At 51.9% G+C, this 16,568-nt stretch overlaps 1 protein-coding gene across 2 annotated transcripts in view; it reads right to left on the bottom strand.

Annotated features, from left to right (window-relative positions):
* APLP1 (amyloid beta precursor like protein 1) overlaps nucleotides 1-13,571 on the bottom strand; it is a 55,903-nt gene extending 42,332 nt beyond the window's left edge. For both annotated transcript variants that reach the window (XM_079985960.1, XM_079985961.1), the window contains exons 1-4: nucleotides 12,783-13,571; nucleotides 5,165-5,332; nucleotides 2,019-2,148; nucleotides 434-546 (exon numbers count right to left, since the gene is read on the bottom strand). In XM_079985960.1, coding sequence (XP_079842086.1) covers nucleotides 434-546; nucleotides 2,019-2,148; nucleotides 5,165-5,332; nucleotides 12,783-13,556 — 1,185 coding nt within the window. In that variant the 5' untranslated portion in view covers nucleotides 13,557-13,571. The remainder of the gene's footprint in view (nucleotides 1-433; nucleotides 547-2,018; nucleotides 2,149-5,164; nucleotides 5,333-12,782) is intronic.
* Nucleotides 13,572-16,568: the final 2,997 nt, after the last annotated feature.

The raw sequence follows: 16,568 nt of genomic DNA, 5'->3' as shown, positions 1-16,568 counted from the left end.
TTTAAAAAAAAAAATTCCCCTTTTTTAATCCAAGTTCCAATTACTCACGGGTTATTCTTTTAAAGTCCAAATTTTCAATGGAAGAAGTCAGCGCTCTCCGTCGAATGTCATGCGGCTTCGCTCGGCAGGGGAAGCGGAGGACTCACAGCACCCCCCCCGTCACCCGCTCCGCAGCCTTTAAAAAGGCTCCTTCGCGGGTCGGGGGGGACGCAAACGGTGCCCGCCGAGTCACCATGCCCATGGGTTTCAGCGCCCATGGTTTTTGAGGGTCCCTGCGTCGCCGGCGCGGTAGAACCCAGCCCCTGCCGAGCAGGCTCCCTCCGGAGGTCAGAGGGAGTCCGCCATTCGGCGATGGCGCCAACCCGGAAGTCTCCCACCCTCACTTTAAAGTATCTGCTACTTTCCCTTCCCTAAGGTGCTCCCAGCTGCTCACCTCTTTGGCCACGCTGTGCCAATATAAGTAGGTCTCGCACGAATCCATTTTTTCTTGGTGCAGGAATTTGCACTTGTCGGGCACAAGGAGAGCTTCGCTCACAAATTCACCCACTAGAGAAGGGACAGAAGGAGGCAGCGTTACAATTTATGACTTTTTTTTTTAATCCCACCCATCCTTGAAAGAGTTCAAGGCAGTGTGCATGGCCCATTTTATCCTCACCACAACCCTGCGAGGTAGGAAGGTTGGAGAGAGAGAGTGAAAGATCCAAGGTCACTAAGCTCACTGTGTTGGTTAAGTGGGGATTTAAACCCGAGTCTTCCCAAGAATGATAGAGTTGTACAATTAGAAGGGACCCTGAGGGTCATCTAGTCCAAGTCCCCGCAATGCAGGAATATGCAGCTGTCGCTTACGGGAATCGAACCTGCAACCTTTCTAACCCAAGCTTCCCCAACCTGGTGCCCCCAGACGTTTTGGACTACTACTCTCATCCGTCCCAGCCAGCAATGGTAAGAGATGATGGGTGCTGCAAGTCCAATAACATCTGGGGATCCAAGGTTGGGAGAGGCTGGTGTTGGTAGAGCATGGGACTCTTAATCTCAGGTCCGTGGGTTCAAGCCCCACGTTGGGTAAAAGATCCCTGCACTGCAGGGGGTTGGACTGGATGACCCCTCGTGGTCCCTTGCAACTCTATGATGGACAAATAGTCTGAATCTTCTATAAGCCAGATTCCTAGATAGCAAGCTTCTCATAATCATGCAGCTTACAGCTGGTCCATACAAAGTTCTCATCAGCCCCAGCTAGCATGGCTAATGCTAAATGGAGGGCACCAGGTTGGGGAACGTTGCCCTTAGCACTGCAACACACTGGTGCTTGCTCCTTCTATTTCCCAGTACATTTCTGAGAACTACTCAAAGTGCAAGTGCTGACCTTTAGGGCTTTGTATGTACTGGGAAATAGGCCCTGTTTACCTGAAGGAGCATCTCCAACCCCATTGCTTAGCCAGGACATTGAGGTCCAGCTCCGAGGGCCTTCTGGCAGTTTCCTCACTGCAAGAAGTGAGGTGACAGGGAACCAGGCAGAGGGCCTTCTCGGTGGTGGTGCCCACCCAGTGGAATGCCCTCCCATCAAAAGTCAAGGAGATAAAGAACTAGACAACCTTTAGAAGACACCTGAAGGCAGCCCTGTATAGGGATGTTTTTAATGTTTGATGTTTGGATATGTTTTTGAATATGCTGGAAGCTGCCCAGAGTGTCTGGGGCAACCCAGTTACATGGGTGGGGTACAAAATATAATAATACATAACAACAACAACAACAACAACAACAGCAGCTCAGTAGGAAAGCACTTGCTTTACAAGCAGAGAGACAATGATCTGCAGGGTCTGGACCAGGAATGGGAAACCTCTGGTGTTCTCCATGCTGATCAGCTTCCATCAGCCCCTGTCAGTTTAGCCAGGGATGATGGGAAGCGAGGTCCAACCACACCTGGAAAGCCACAGCTTCTCCAGCCCTGGTCTGCACGAAATACAGCAAGCGCAGCTCTCGTGCCAACTCCCTGCGGCTGTTCCTCATCTGGCACTTACCCAGACACTGATAGGGCACCACGATGTGCTGGTGGCCTTTGCATTTGGGCCTCCCCTTCTTGCACCAGTTGTCGATTGTGACGGGCTGGGTGCCCTCCACGGCGTTGGTGATCTGCAACTCGGGATACACCTGCGGGTGGTGCATAGAAGAGGCACACAGATCACAGCAGGGAAGGGGAGACAGGGAAAAGCAGGGAGAGGGGACACAAGAGCTTTTGATCCTTACTATGCATCAAAGAACAATGGCACATGCATACACTTCCTCCTCCTCCCTCTGAAGGAGCGTCTTAAAGTGGCATACCTGGAGTTCCTAAGTACAGTGGTGGCCCTACTATGAGGCAGAGGGAGGCAGCCGCCTCAAGCGGTAGGTGCTGAGGGGCAGGGAGAAATAGTGAGGTGTTGGGAGGGCCATCTGTGCATGCTAGGTGGCCTGTTCTGAACCCCGTAAGCTAGCCTGACGCCTTCAGGTGGGGTAGAGGATGCTGCCCTGTTGGTGGTGTTGACACCAACTTCAACTGCAAGTCTTCTCTGGCACGTTTTTGTACAATGCAGGGGAGAGGGTGTCAACCTGTCCTTTGCCCCAGGCAGCCTTGTCTGAGCAGAGCTCCTTCAGATCGTACTCTGGGCTCAGATTCCACGTTCAAGGCACAGGAGCGCATGGGTGGGTTGCAAGCACAAACAAGAACAATCCCATTTCCCAAACAACAGCAGGGTGAACCTGAAGGGGCAAGGAACGGCCAGCTCATAATAAACTTTGGTGCCTGAGGTGGAAAATGGCATCCTTCTGCCGATGTGTCCCGTATATACCTGCTGGGACCCCAATAACCTTTTCAGAAGACATTTTCTGGATATTGCTGCCAAATGTGGCAAGTCCAGTGGTCACAAGGGACAGTGACTTTTCAGTGGTGGCTCCTGGTTAGGGAATGCCTTCCTCACTTGTTCACTGCATTGTGCTCTTTTCAGCACCAAGTGCAGACCTTTATATTTCCCCAGTTTCTCTCTCTCCAGTTTTAGAACTTTTAAAAACAGTTATTTATGCTATTGCTGTTTCTCTTACTGGTTTTAACTATTTCTGTGGTATATATTCCATTTTTTAATTTTTTTTTAAATTACTTGCATTAAACGCATGGCTCCTGGTGGATTTGTGAGTTTAACTTTTATTTGTGATCTGCACAGAGAACTTTTTGTTAACTGCAGGTAGGAAATCTACCGCGGTGGCATTACACAACTCTGGTTTGTTTGAACAACAGTTGTGCTGGAGACTAGATAGAGCCCTATGGACCACCTCTCTCCCCCCTCTGCAAACACTTTGACACCCTCAAAGGAGCTCCGAAATCTGCCTCCTCTTCTTTGCTGTAGGACCACCCTTAGGAAAAGCATAGAGCTTCAGTGTTTCTTCCAGGGAAAGGATGGCTATGGAGGACCTTTTCTGCTTGCTTCCCCCTTACATCATTTGGCTGGGCTAATTTGTCTGCACCTTTTGACTTAAATCACCACTTAATGGTCCATTTATTACAACACAACGGCATATGTAAGGCGCTTTGAATACTTGAGCATAAATGCAGATGTGGCGTTATTATCCCCATACTGCAGACAGGAATGCTGAGAGGGGGTGGCTGGGCTAGGGCCAGCTGATGATTTCATGGCAGCTGAGAGAGCTTAAACTTTGAGGAAGGGTCATAGCTCAGTGGTAGAGCATCTGCCTTGCATGCAGAACGTCCCAGGTTTGATCCCCAGGTAGGGCTGGGAATGTCCAAGTCTGTACTGAGAGCATGCAGGCATACTGCGCCTGCAAACAGAGTGCTTATTATGATCTGGATTAACTGGGGGTAGTGGGAAGGAGCGATGACGCTCCCTTATTATGGCAGGTAGTTGGACTTTCCTGATGCGCCAGTGGTGCAGATGCTTGTCTTGGGTGAGGGGAATGGCACTGCCAATAACATTCACAAAGAGGGGGGTATTTGATAGTGGCCTTGCCAGATGCATCTGTTTCAGCATGGGAGAGAGAAGTCCTAACCAAAGCAGGAGGGCACACAGCTTGGTGCATGAGAGTCAGACAAACAGAAAGGCTGGCGCCAATGCTTGTGGGTGCTTGTGTACTTGAGGGGCTGTCTATCAACGCATTTTGAGATAGACTGGGGACCTCTGATGGTCCTTATATATATCCACTGATGCCAACAACCAGCACCCGTGTGGTTTCGTTGGTGTAGGACCTGGACAATTGGGTTCAAATCCCACTCATCTCACTGGGAGAGCTTGGGCCAGAGTCCAACTCTCAGCCTGACCTACCTCACAGGCTTGCTGTGAGGGAAGGGGGAAATGGTGCATGCCACCTTGAGCCTCTTGGAGGAAAAGTGGGACGTAAAGATAATAGCACATAAAAGATACCAACAAACATCACTTTCAGCGCTCATGCCCCCAGGCACCTCAGCATATAGGGAATGGCAGCGGGCAAAGGGACATCATTCTAGAAGTGAGCTCATTTATTATTTTCTTGCTCCATAGGTTTATAGGCCATCCAATAAGCTTAGCATTGTATACATGGAATGCCCAGGTAGCTAGACAGCCAGGTAACTGACCTGTTTGGTTTCACAGATGAATCTATTCCCGGTGCACGTGTGTGGTTCTTTGTGTACATTTATGACTTTGCAGGCGATGGGAAATATGTCTGCCTGAAACCCTGGAAAGCTGCTACCAACTTGCCTGGATATAAGGCAAGTTCCTAACTACATCAAATAGCCTTGGGTCATTTCTCTGGACCCAGTTATAGAATAGAAATGGGCTTCAATGGATTGAGCTGGTAGACCAGTTATTCCCAAACTTGGGTTGCCGGCTGTTGTTGAACTACAGTTCCTATCATCCCTGACCATTTGTCCTGCTAGCTAGGGATGGTGGGAATTGTAGTCCAAAAACAGCTGGAACCCAAGTTTGGGAAACGCTGTGGATGAGAAAGATAGGGACAGCCAAGGTTAGATTCACAATGGTGTGTGTGTGTGTGTGTGTGTGTAGACTCCAGTGCAGAGCTAAGCATATGGTTCAGGGTGAATTGAAGCAGAATTGGAAGGTGGAGATGGGCCAAGGCAAAAGGAGAAGGAGGGCTTGAGGAAGCACTGGGCGTGGAAGAGGAGCAGGCGAGCGCTTCATACCTCCTGGCAGTAGCTCCGGATCTCCTCACTGGTGTGGAAGCAGGTGTTGGTGCCGAAGGCGTCAGGCTCCCAGCGCCCTGTCTGTACATTGAGATGCAGGACCAGCTTCCCACAGAACATGGCCACTTGGGGAGTCCCGAGTGCCGGGCCAAGGGCTGCCCCCATCCCCTGCAACACACAAAGGGAAGAGAGGAGTGATAAGACGTGTTCTGCAAAACACCAGACACACGTTTGGATCACGTTGAACAGTCTCCTCCTGGCAGGGCACCTCCCAGAGCTAGCAGGGAAGCGTGTTCCCCGGCCACATCACTCCCATGACCCCCCACAAAGCCTCGCATCTTCGCATCTACCTGCCCTTTTGCTGTTTCCCTCCCCCCCATCTTTGTTTGCACCATCTCTCTGTCTCTCTCCATCTTCTCCTCCTCAGCAACCGTGGGGATGTTGTTGCTGTGGCAACCGCTCCCCATGGAGTTGCCAGATCTTCTCTGTTGCCATGGAGACCAGCTCCCAGATGGAAATTAATACTGCATCACCAGCCCCTCCCTCAGCAGTTTCTCATCTTGGGCCCACTCCCACCAGGCAGCAGCACCACCTCCTCCTTGTCTTCCTCGCCGCCCCCCACCGCTCCCAGCTCACCTTCCTTCCACTCCTTTTCTCTATTCCTTCATCTAGAATCTCGCTATGTTGCCATCCATCTCTGTCCAAACGCCATCCCCCCCCCAGTTTCCTCCCTCTCTCCCATCTCAGTCAGTGTTTCTCACAGTGCTGCTTCATTGGGCCTCCACAGCTGGCACCCACTAGAGACACAAGGTGTGGGGTGAGCAGGGGCTCCCCCACCTTATCATTCTCCTCTGTCCCGTGCTTGCCCCTCTCCACTTCCACTAAGGGGCCCAGGCCTCTGAGGGCCACTGCAGCACCAGTGTGCCTGGTTCAGTGACAACAACGCTGTTTTCATAACTTCGCCCGGCTGGACCGAAGACACAAACAAGGCCTTATTCACCACAGTGTCCAAGGTAGCAAGTCAGAAGGCGGCACTAGAAAGGGGGAGACAAGGCCCCAGCTAAACAAGCAACTGTAGGCTAAGGATAGATAGGTCTGTTAATTTCAGTTCCTCCCCCTTTTTTTCTAATATTACGCTCAGTTCTCCACATTTCCACATCAGTTCGCGAATTTGAAAGGTCCCCATGAAAATTGTCAACATTTTTGTGCCGATTCCTCCTAATATATATGTGTTTTATGCAATTCCGCCTAATTCATGTTTGCAAGCAAAACACATTGTTTATGTGACTTCTGCTAGGATAGTATATTTTTACTCTCCTATATGCATTTTTGTACATATTGCATGGCTGGAGAGGTGCATTGCAACATTCAGAGAGACGTGTGAATTCCGAGGGATAAAATCCTAGAGTTGTAGAGTTGGAAGGGATGTGAGGGTCATCTAGTCCAATCCCTTGCAATGCAGGAATCTTTTGCCCAACGTGGGGCTCAAACCCACAACCCTGAGATTAAGAGTCTCATGCTCTACTGACTGAGCTATCTCAGCATGGTTGCATTTCAGTTTCTGTGCTGCCTTGGAAAGCGAGAATTACAACACAAACTGAACTGAACTCTCTCCCCTGATTCCTAGCCACAGGTTCCTCACCCTTGACCTAAAACAGCCCAACATTTTCCCAACATTTTCCTGACAGAGCCAATTCAAAACAGCCAGGCAGAAATGTGGCACAACCTTCCACAAAACACCAGCATTCACAACAGGGAATTCATTTATTTCTGAAACCACCTCTGTGTCAAAAAAAAAAAAATTGTCTCCATGCAGAAAGCCAATACATTAGTGTGTTTGCTAGGCATCCTAGACTCACCCTTCAAACATAGCTATTTTACACCCACCACAGAATTTAGAAGATGTGCAAGTCCATTTTTAATTTAAAAGCAAAACAACCAAACTAAAAGGGGGCATTTAATTAATAAAACATTTGGTAATTGCAAACTGAACTGAATCTCTTCCCACTTTCCTAGCTAAGGCCAAAGCCATAACAGGTCTGGAAGGAATCAGAGGGATGTAACCAGCTAAGTCGTACCCAGAGTAGTCCCACTGAAATGAATGGGTGTGTGATACTACGATTTATTAACTTACATATTGGTTCCAAAATGGCTTCTAAGCAGTTTCCAAGCACAAAATTCCTTACAAAATTCGTACATAATCGAAATGCACAATGAAGTCGGCCATGCCCGTTTGTTTCAATAGGTCTACTCCGGGTAGGACTAGCATATAAGATACAACCCATCGGAAGTCCGAATCTGGAGAGACAAATTGCAAGCAGTGCTGGCTGCAGGCCAAGGATGGGGGCCAGCCTGTGAAAGGGCTACAGACACACAGAGTTTGTTTTAAGCGTGGGTGTAGCAAGAGCAAACACAGCACTTGAGGGACAAGTGTAAAGAGGAGCTGCAGGAGGACGATGAGTGTGGGGGACCTGTGGTGCTAGTGGCGGGGGCGGGAGGGAGAGGAGATGGGGGGAAGGCAAAGATGGCTTTGGTTCCGGCTAGGAAAACCAGCGGTGGAGCTGCAAAAAGACTTCCCTGCCACTCCCACTTCCCCTGCAGTCTCCGCTCTGCCTGGATTGAACTAAGGATCTCGGTTTTCCTGCTCTTGGGGAGGAGAGAGAAGGTGACAGCTTGAGGCAAGGGAGGGAGATTAGGAAGACCTGCTCTGCAATCCCCCCAAGAGATGGGGGGGATGGACAGTGCAACCAGGAACACACGTCAGGTACATATGGGGCCTGCACTTTCCCTCCAAGCTGGTGGAGGGTGGCCGGGGGGGGGGGATATAACAGGCAACTCTGTGTGTGTGTGCGCGCGTGTGTGCAAGGGGGAGGACAATGGAGAAGTGAGGCTTGGATTAAGTTGGATCCCGTGGCTAAGCTGCTGCTCTGAGCGATTAAGCAGCTGCTGCAATTTGGTTGCAGGCTGACCTCCCTGCAGGCCGGGGTGGAGTGGGGTTAGGCATCAAAAACAAAAAGGGGGGGTGCAGAAAAAAAGGAGAGGCCTGAGTCATCACCCCCCTACCCAATCAGCACCCTGACCAAGAATCGGGGGGGGGGGGATGCGTGCGCATACACACAGCATCAATGACAGGTGAACGACGACAAAGAGGTAGCTGGGAAATGGAAGCCAGAGCGGCACGGAAGTGGTTAATTGGCACCGGGATTAATAAGTGCAGCGCTAATCCCCCCTCCTGCTCCCCCCCACAAGCACTTAGCGAGATGAGATAGAGAGGAGAGGAAGCATCCACCTGCTTCCCCCCTCCCCCCCTCCAACGCAGGATCTGCGGGGGGGTGTGTGTGTGTGTGTGTGTGTGTGTGTGTTAGGGACCCTGCAGAAAAAAAGCCACAGTCTGCTGGCTCTCCCCAACTTTACATTGCAGGAGGAAACTATGCAGGGTTAAAAGAGGAATGCAGCCTAAGAGAGGCAGCAGTGCATGGGGGGGGGAGAGTAAAAAGGAAGGGAGATGGAAAAGGCTTATGTTTTCTCTCTGCCTCCCTCAAAGCTGCAACTCGCCCTGTATCCCATCCCTCCTGAGCTGATTCAGGCTGCTCAGAGCATCACAGCACCAGCTAGCTGTGTGAGATGGAGGAAGAGCGGGCCAGGAGCCAAGCGAGAAGCAGAGGGGTGAGAGGTGGAAGAATTGAGGCTCCTTTTTGCCCCTTCTGGCCTGTGGTGCAGAAGGCACCTCAGGAAGCGCCCCCAAATTTATGGGGAACCTCACCATGCAAAGACGATGGAGTTTGCAAGTCTCTGCAGAAATGCAGGCTTGTGCAAGGAACCCGTTCCCTTGTCCAGTGGAGGAGGGTGGCAAGTTCACCCGCCCACCAAGATTGCTTGGCACCACACACTTGAAGCAGATCAGTCCAAACACACCACTGCAAAAAAGGTGAATGGTCTCTAGCGGGAGGGTGACCTGGGGCTTCTACACAGCACATTTTGGTTTTAAGGCCTAACAGAACCTTCATGAAGGGTATGGAGCCTTCTCTGTGATTATACGGCCACAACCCCCCATTGCGACCAGGAGGAGATGAATATGGCAACCGGATGAGTCCTTCTAGCCCTCTTGGTAGATTGTGGCGCATGCAGAAGGGACAAGTAGTAGACTAGAAATAGCTTTCATTTCTAATACCACACGCTATGTTCGGATTTAGGAACAATGGCAACTCAACTGCATTTACAACAGGAATTTCTCTGTGGGCTTTTACCACTGCCGTCCCACTTCAAGCAAGCCACAAATTGCCCGAGCTGCAGACAGTTCTCTTCTCTCAAGGAAAACAAAGAACAGCTCGTCACAAGTCTCCCAGCTGCCATGAAGTAGAAACAGGGGACACCTAAGGGAGATGTGGGCTGGGCCTTGCGAAGCAGAACGCTTCAGATTCCACCCCTGCTGACCCCCATCCTCAATATGATGGGGAGGGCAAAGGGTGGCAGGCCCATCCAGTCTTCTTTCTAACTGAAGAGATCGTAGAATCGTCTTGCTGGAACACAAAGATCATGGCTCTGTCTAGACCAGTGTTCTGTCTCCAACCATAACTAGTTCGCTGCCTTGGACAGTTGTAAGTTGGGCATGAGACCACAAGACAGGGCATTTGGCTTGTCCAGGAGCTTCTCTACTGGAAGATGCCCTATCTAGAGATGTGAAGGTCTGGAAAATAATGGGGGGGGGGAATCTGGGTTTTCTCCCTGCTTTTTTGGTGGGGAAGAACAGGGTGTGGGTGTGTGTTTTTTGGGGGAATCTGGGGGACAGGTTTTTCCTTAATTTTCCTAGTTTCTTTCCTGGGCCTTCACATCTCTTCCAGAGGTGTACCACCCCCGACACCTTGCTGGGGAAGGACAAGTGGGGAGAGTGCTGTTGCACTCATGCCCTGCATGTGGACTTCCTAGGCATGTGTTTGGCCACTGAGAAAAGGAGGCTGGGCAAGACGAGGTGCTAAATCTGGTCCAGCAGAAGACCTTCTCACAGAGGTGCTCTATTTAGCCAACAGGTAGGGCCTGCAGAAAAGTGTTGCAGTAGGAAGCGCTCCTGTTCAGGGCTCGAGCCTGCTAGCCATGCCTACTTCAACGTACTCCATTCCATTCTCTCTTCCTGCTGCCCCCCCATACTCTACCTTTCATGTTGACAGAGCAAGCTGAAGTTTCATTAGATTGCTTAGGTTCCCCCATTTGTTGTCCTTCTCTAGCCTGCTAGGACCGCAAAGCTTGCCAGTCCAGATATTAGATATGCAGATGATAGAAGGTAGGTCTGTCTGAAACTAGCAGCTGCCACCATCACAAGAACACACGAAGAACCACAGTTCCCATGGGCTTTCTTGCTTTCTGTTCAGAAAGGAGCCAGGTTCTGTATTGAGAACACAGGATCTTAGCGCTGACCGAGACCCATTTGGGAAGGAATAATTATTATTGCATGCTTCCCACCAAGAAACAGCATATGATGACTCTATTGCCATTATTCACCTGTTCTCCTGGGGGGGGGGGTATCCTGAGATCTGGTAGGGTACAAGCAAGTATTGGTTTTCTTCTGCCAGCTAGGCTCTTCAGCACTGACAACCTCACCACCATGGCAAACACAGATGGTGCTTCTTCGGCGCAATGTGCCAACCCATGGCCAAAAGCCATTTCCCCCCACAGAGCAAAGCAAGAAAGGAGTAGCGAGCAAAGTCTTCCCCACCCCCTGCACTGCCCCAACACACGAGGAATCTGCATCCAAACCAAGGCTTTGGACGGGGGTCTTGTGCTACAGAGGACCAAGAATGGTGCAGCACCAGGAAGTTGCTTCTGCATCTTATCTCAGTGAGCTAAGGGTGGGAGGTAGGGCTTGGCGGGGGCTCCTTTGAGTCAGAAACACCTGCAGCCTTTCATCAAAGGGTTACAACAAGGTCCTAAAGAGAGCCAGGAAGGATGAAGAGCAGGTCTGCAGCTTTGGCCTGGGAGGGGAAAGGCAGCAGAGTGGGCAACAATCGAGACCAAAACCACATCTGACATGGAATAACTGCAATTTGAGCTCCTGGGTTTTTTTTTTTTTTAAGGGGGGCTCCCTATTTAATTTGAGTAGAAATGGTGGGGGCAATGCTGGCTCTATGTTTTGAAAGGCCCTAGGCCTAAGCAGCCTCCCCCCCCCCCGGTGAGTGAGCTAACCCCCCACTGCAGTAGGTCCAGGGGGTCTCTTGCCAGGGGAGGGGGCTCTCAGCAGATGCTTGAGCAATGCCAATTCTTGATAGGGAAGATATGGCACAGTCTAGGCTTGATGTTGCGAATTGAGGAGGAGGAGGGAGACCATCCTGCGCTCCACAGAAGATGGCAGGTTGACAGCCCAGATGGAGGACTGCAATCATCACCAGGCATGGCTTGGCCCACCAGCCTCCCTCTCTGCTGTGCAAACGAGAGACAGACAGACTCTCTGCAGGCCCCATCGCATCATTTCAAAACAAGTCTCTTTTGGTACTTCCCCTGAGCTCAGGAAGGCCACCATCTGCTTAACCCTCATTGCTGTGTTGGATGGGACAGATAACAGGATGCTTCCCTGACTTCCAGGCCATGGGGCTGAGGGGCTGTGAAGTTCACCTGGAGGAATGTGTCCCCCCGCCCAATCCTGGGTAGGTCAGTGGGATTTGGGCTGCATGCACACCATACATTCAAAGCACTTTCCCCCCACTCCCCGCACCAGAAGAATCCTGGGAACCATAGTTGGTAATGTAGATCTGGACAGGGGAAACTACAATTCCCATGATTATGCTTAAATGCAAGGTCTGTATGCAGCCTTGCTCACAGGCAAGCAAAAACAAAACAGAGAGAAGTGCCAATCCGGACAGAAGAGCCACACTCCCCAAAGGAGCCCAAGGGCCCCTTAAAAGAATGCCCCACTGGTTTTGAAACAAGGGGGTCCTGCAGCCCAGCCCCCAAATGCCTGTTTCCCACTCCAGAGGCAAAAGGTGAGACGCCTGAGGTCCAGAGGAGGTCTCAGGGAAGAGGGGGAGAGCGCCACGCCATGCCGGCCTCTCTTCTCGCTTTGGGGACACCCCGTCTCCCAAGCAGATGAAGTGGGTGGGTGTCGATCCCCGCCCCCCAGGCCTGCTATCTCCAGATGGAATCTGGGCAGGGCGAGAAAACAGCAAAACAGATGCCCGCTTCTCCTTGGAACAAGCACTTGGAACAAGCACTGCTGAGCTTCCCCCCTCCCTGCCCAGTCCCTTGCCTGGACATCACCTACGACGTCGCCTCCTCCAGCCGCTACCCTCCATGCTAGCCAGCCAGCCAGTCTGCCCGCCCGCCCGCCCGCTCTCCCTCCAGGCGCAGGTTTCCCGATAAGCGCCTCCTTCCTTAGCCTCTTAACCAGGAGGAGATCCGAGGGGATCAAGGGGTCTCTCCCCTGTGCCAGTGACCTTGGGCAGCCCGCCCCGGACACCTTGAGCGCGCCATCCCCGCCCGGCGGTCCCTTCCTCCTGCGCTCCAAAGAGACACCTCGTCGAGGCTGGGCAATAAAAGCCCCCGCAAGCTCACCGGGCGCAGCAGCCGCCCAGGAGGCTCTCCCTCCCTCTCTCCCTCCTGCCCCACCCACCCACCCTCTCGGCGGGCTCACCTGGGTGTTGGCTGCGCCTCCGGGCCCCAGGCAAGAAGCCAGCAAGAGCAACGGCGCCAGCAAGCAGCGCGCAGCGACGGCGCATCCCGCCGCCCCAGCCATGGCTCGCTCGCTCGCTCTCCCTTTCAGCCGACGCTGCGGCCGCTTCTCCTGCGGCGCCCGGGAGCTTCCCGCCTCCTTCTGGCGGCGAAGCAAGGGGGAACCCGGGATGGGTGGCGGCGCTGGGGGAGATCCTAGGGCTTGGGGGTCGCCTCCCTGCGCGCGCTTGCACCAGCTCAAGCGCTGCTGCTGCTGTTGCTGCGGCGCCGTCGGTTCCCAGCTGGGCTGTGACAGGAGGAGCTGGCCCCGCTGCTGCTGCTGCTGCTGCTGCTGCTGCTGCCACCGCCTGCTCCTCCTCTTTCCCCGCCGCCGCTGCGGCTGCAGCGCTTCTCCCTGGCCCCTCCTCCTTGCCCCTCCCGCCGCTCTGGCTGCAGCCACAATAGCTGCGACGTAGCGCCCAGCAGGGCGGAGCCAGAGTCGCAGCAGCCTGGGGGCGGGGCTCGCGGGCCGCTTGCAGACGGAGGAGGTGGGTGGGGAGCCTTCGCGGCTGCCCCTTTTCCAAGCAAGGGGAGCTGGGGGGGGGAGGCTGGGGTGTCCCGTCCCCGCCCTCGAACCTGATCGCCGTGCGCTTTTCTTCGCAGCCGGAAAACGCCCTTCGCCCCTCAGATCCGAGGTGCCTGGAGGAAAGGCGGCGGGATTGCGGAGAGAGGCGAGGGAGGGGCCTGCGGCGACCATGGAGAGGGTTTCTGGTAGAAGGGAATGGTACTCTGTCCATGCTTAGGGGCGGTCTCGCTTTAGGCTGCAGTTCAGAGACACCGCTTACCCTGGAGCAAGGCCCATTCAGTTCAATGGGATTTATTTCCCAGTAGGATGGGGTTGTTAATTAGACAGTGGGTGCGGCGCGAGGAGAGCTCTTCTTGCTGAGCCTTTGGGTGATGCCCGAAAGTCCCTTAGTGATGCGCTTAGGTAGTTTTAGACTCTGGACTTAATGGTCCCATGCCCCAGCTTTTGATGACAGTGTGGAACTTTGCTTCCTTCCTGCTTGGAGACTCTGGTGGGGCCTTGCCCCCGATACTGTTTGTTCATAGCAGTCAAAGGGGCAGGAGGCAACTGCCCCCTCTGTGAGTTCACATGAATGCCTAACTAGTGCTCCCCCCACAAGCCCTCTTCAGACATCCAAAAAACCTTGTTTTTGCATTTATATCACACCTTTCCTCCAAATAACTCCAGGAGAAGCACACAGTTCTCTCCTTTCCTCATTTTATCCTCACAAGCCTGTGAGGTAGGTTAGGCAGAGAGAGCACGACTGGCCCAAGGGGTACCAGTGAGCTACATGGCTGGGTGTGTGTGTGTGTCGAACCCTGGTTTCCCACGCTCTAGCCCAGTGCACTAACCTGTTGCAGGGACAGTGGGGTGCATGATCTTGCTTCACCAATCCCAACACTGATTATTTACAGTTTCTGAACATCCCAAAGAGCCTTTCCCCTTCTGTTCTCCTTTGAGTTGAGAGACTCCTGTTGCTCAGATGAGTTCAGAGCAGGTAGAAGTTCCCCATCATCTGGACTTCCCTAGTAAATTTCTGTTTGCTGTGTATGTTGTTAAACCTTTCAGATCCTTGGTGCATCTAGTAGCCCAACACTGACTGCTCTGACTAGAAACAGCTCTCCAGGGTTTGGGGCAGAGTTATTTCTCATCGCTTGGTACCAGAGATCTTTTTATTCATGGAGATGCCATGGAATTAGTGATGGGTCCCAAGACTTACATGCAGAGCAAGTTCTGTGCTTCTGAGTGACATGAAACTCACCCATTTGAGACCTGCCATGGGGTAAGGTGGCCTCCGTAAGCAAATCCTTTGACCGTTGACACAAAGAGATTGTGAAGAGCTCTAGAAACGATCCAAAATTCTCTCTCCAAACTGAGAGAATGGTTAACATGGCAAATGCAATTCAAGTGTAAACAGGAGCAAAGTGATGCATGTTGGGGGTGGAGACCCATAGTTTCACATATATGCTCATTGGGGTTTGAACTTGTGGCGAGTGACCAGAGATAAGACCTGGCGGTTGCAGTAAATAGCTTGATGATGATGTTGGTCATGCCAGTGTGTGGCACATCTCTGAAAAAGACAAAATTCACATGGAAGGCAGCACATGGCAGCCTCAGGGGTAAATTTGACAGCTAATTCAACCTGGGAAACGTGGAAAGGGCGCATGTTGCTCTCCTGTCCTTTAAGAGATGGGGACTTGGTCAGCAGCTGGTTAAGAGATGGCTAGAAGCCCCCTGTGAGCCGCTCTGAATTTTCCAAGGAGTGCTTTTGCCTCTCTGGAATGTGCCCTTGAACACTGATAATGCTACAGAGATGGTATACGAGTGGGTGCGCAAACTTTCACCCACTTCTGCTCCTGACCGCAAGAAGCTTGCTGCATGAAGGAGAACATCACATTCCGTTCGCTCACTTTTCCTTCTGGCCTTGCCCACTGCTTGGCATCTAGCTCCCAAAAGGTTGCCCTGCAGGGAATATGGCCCCTGGGTTTGAAAACAGTGTCCCTATGCTCCAGAGACCCCTCATGTGGGAGCTTTTGCTGCTGCTAAGTCGGCCACACCTTGTCTCTGTGGCCTGTTCATGCAGGGATGTTGGCCCCTTGCTCAGGGCAGCCTCCTGTGACAACCTCTGTAAGTGAGCGAGACGTACCTTCTAAAAAGAGGCCATTTGCACATTTAGCTGCTCTTTATTTTTGAGTAATGAGAGAGATCAATTGGATGAAGAATGGCTGGTTTCATTGGACTGACCACTGCCTCTTAACAGCTGCTTGATCTGCAGGTGCTTGATCCCTTTTCTCTCCGTGCTTTGAAGATCTGCCCAGCCCTACATTGATGTTACCATCTTGGTGCAGTAAACATGGCATTATTGGGCTGAGGATGAGTCTGGTGGAGCTCTCTTCCTTCCTTCCTTCCTCTCCTCTTGTGTTTCGTCACTGGAAAACTTCCTGTCAGAGCCACTCTTGCCTGTGTTTGTTCCATACCCATTCTGTCCTGTTTCTGTGCTAATCTGCACATTAAAAAAAAGGAAAAAATAACTGCACAAAAGTTCATATTTAAACACCTACTTTTGAATGCCTTTTGTCATGTGCATTTCTGTAGCATCTCCAAAGTCATGCTTTTATACTATTTCCTCCTAAGATGCACTTGGAGTGAAATGCAAAGCATAGCTACTCTTGTAAAAACATCATGATCTGACCCATTGGTCTGTTAAGGCCAGCATCCCGTTCTCACAGCAGCCAACCAGCCAGATGCCTATGAGAATCCTGCAAACAGGATCATGAGCATAATAGTGATCTTTTGCCCATTCTGATTTGTCAGGATTTGTGCAGATTGAAGTTCTCAAGCATCCCTAGTTAAAAACCTCGGCTTTTCACTGACGTCTGAAAAACTGGGAATCCTCTTGTTCCCTTGATGGTGAACTGGGATGTGAAGCTGGCACAGGAAGGCTGAGGAAGCAGAAGTCCTCCATGCCCCAAATCAAGACGTAATTCTTTTAGGGAGGAAAAGTGCCCTCTGGCATTCAGTTACAACCACATCACATCACCTCATCTCTGCCTTGTGACACTGACACACTCTGTGAACAAACACTCGCAGAGCAGGGACCCAGCTGCTCTCCACTCTTGTTATGATGCCCAGCAGTGTTAAGCAGAACGCATTATGGAGAGCTGCAGCCAGGGCCAGGAGACTGCTGCAACCAATGGCAACCAG

This window comes from Podarcis cretensis (genome assembly GCF_951804945.1).
Source record: "Podarcis cretensis genome assembly, chromosome: 8".
NCBI lineage: Eukaryota > Metazoa > Chordata > Lepidosauria > Squamata > Lacertidae > Podarcis > Podarcis cretensis.
This window is presented reverse-complemented; position numbering and strand designations above follow the sequence as displayed.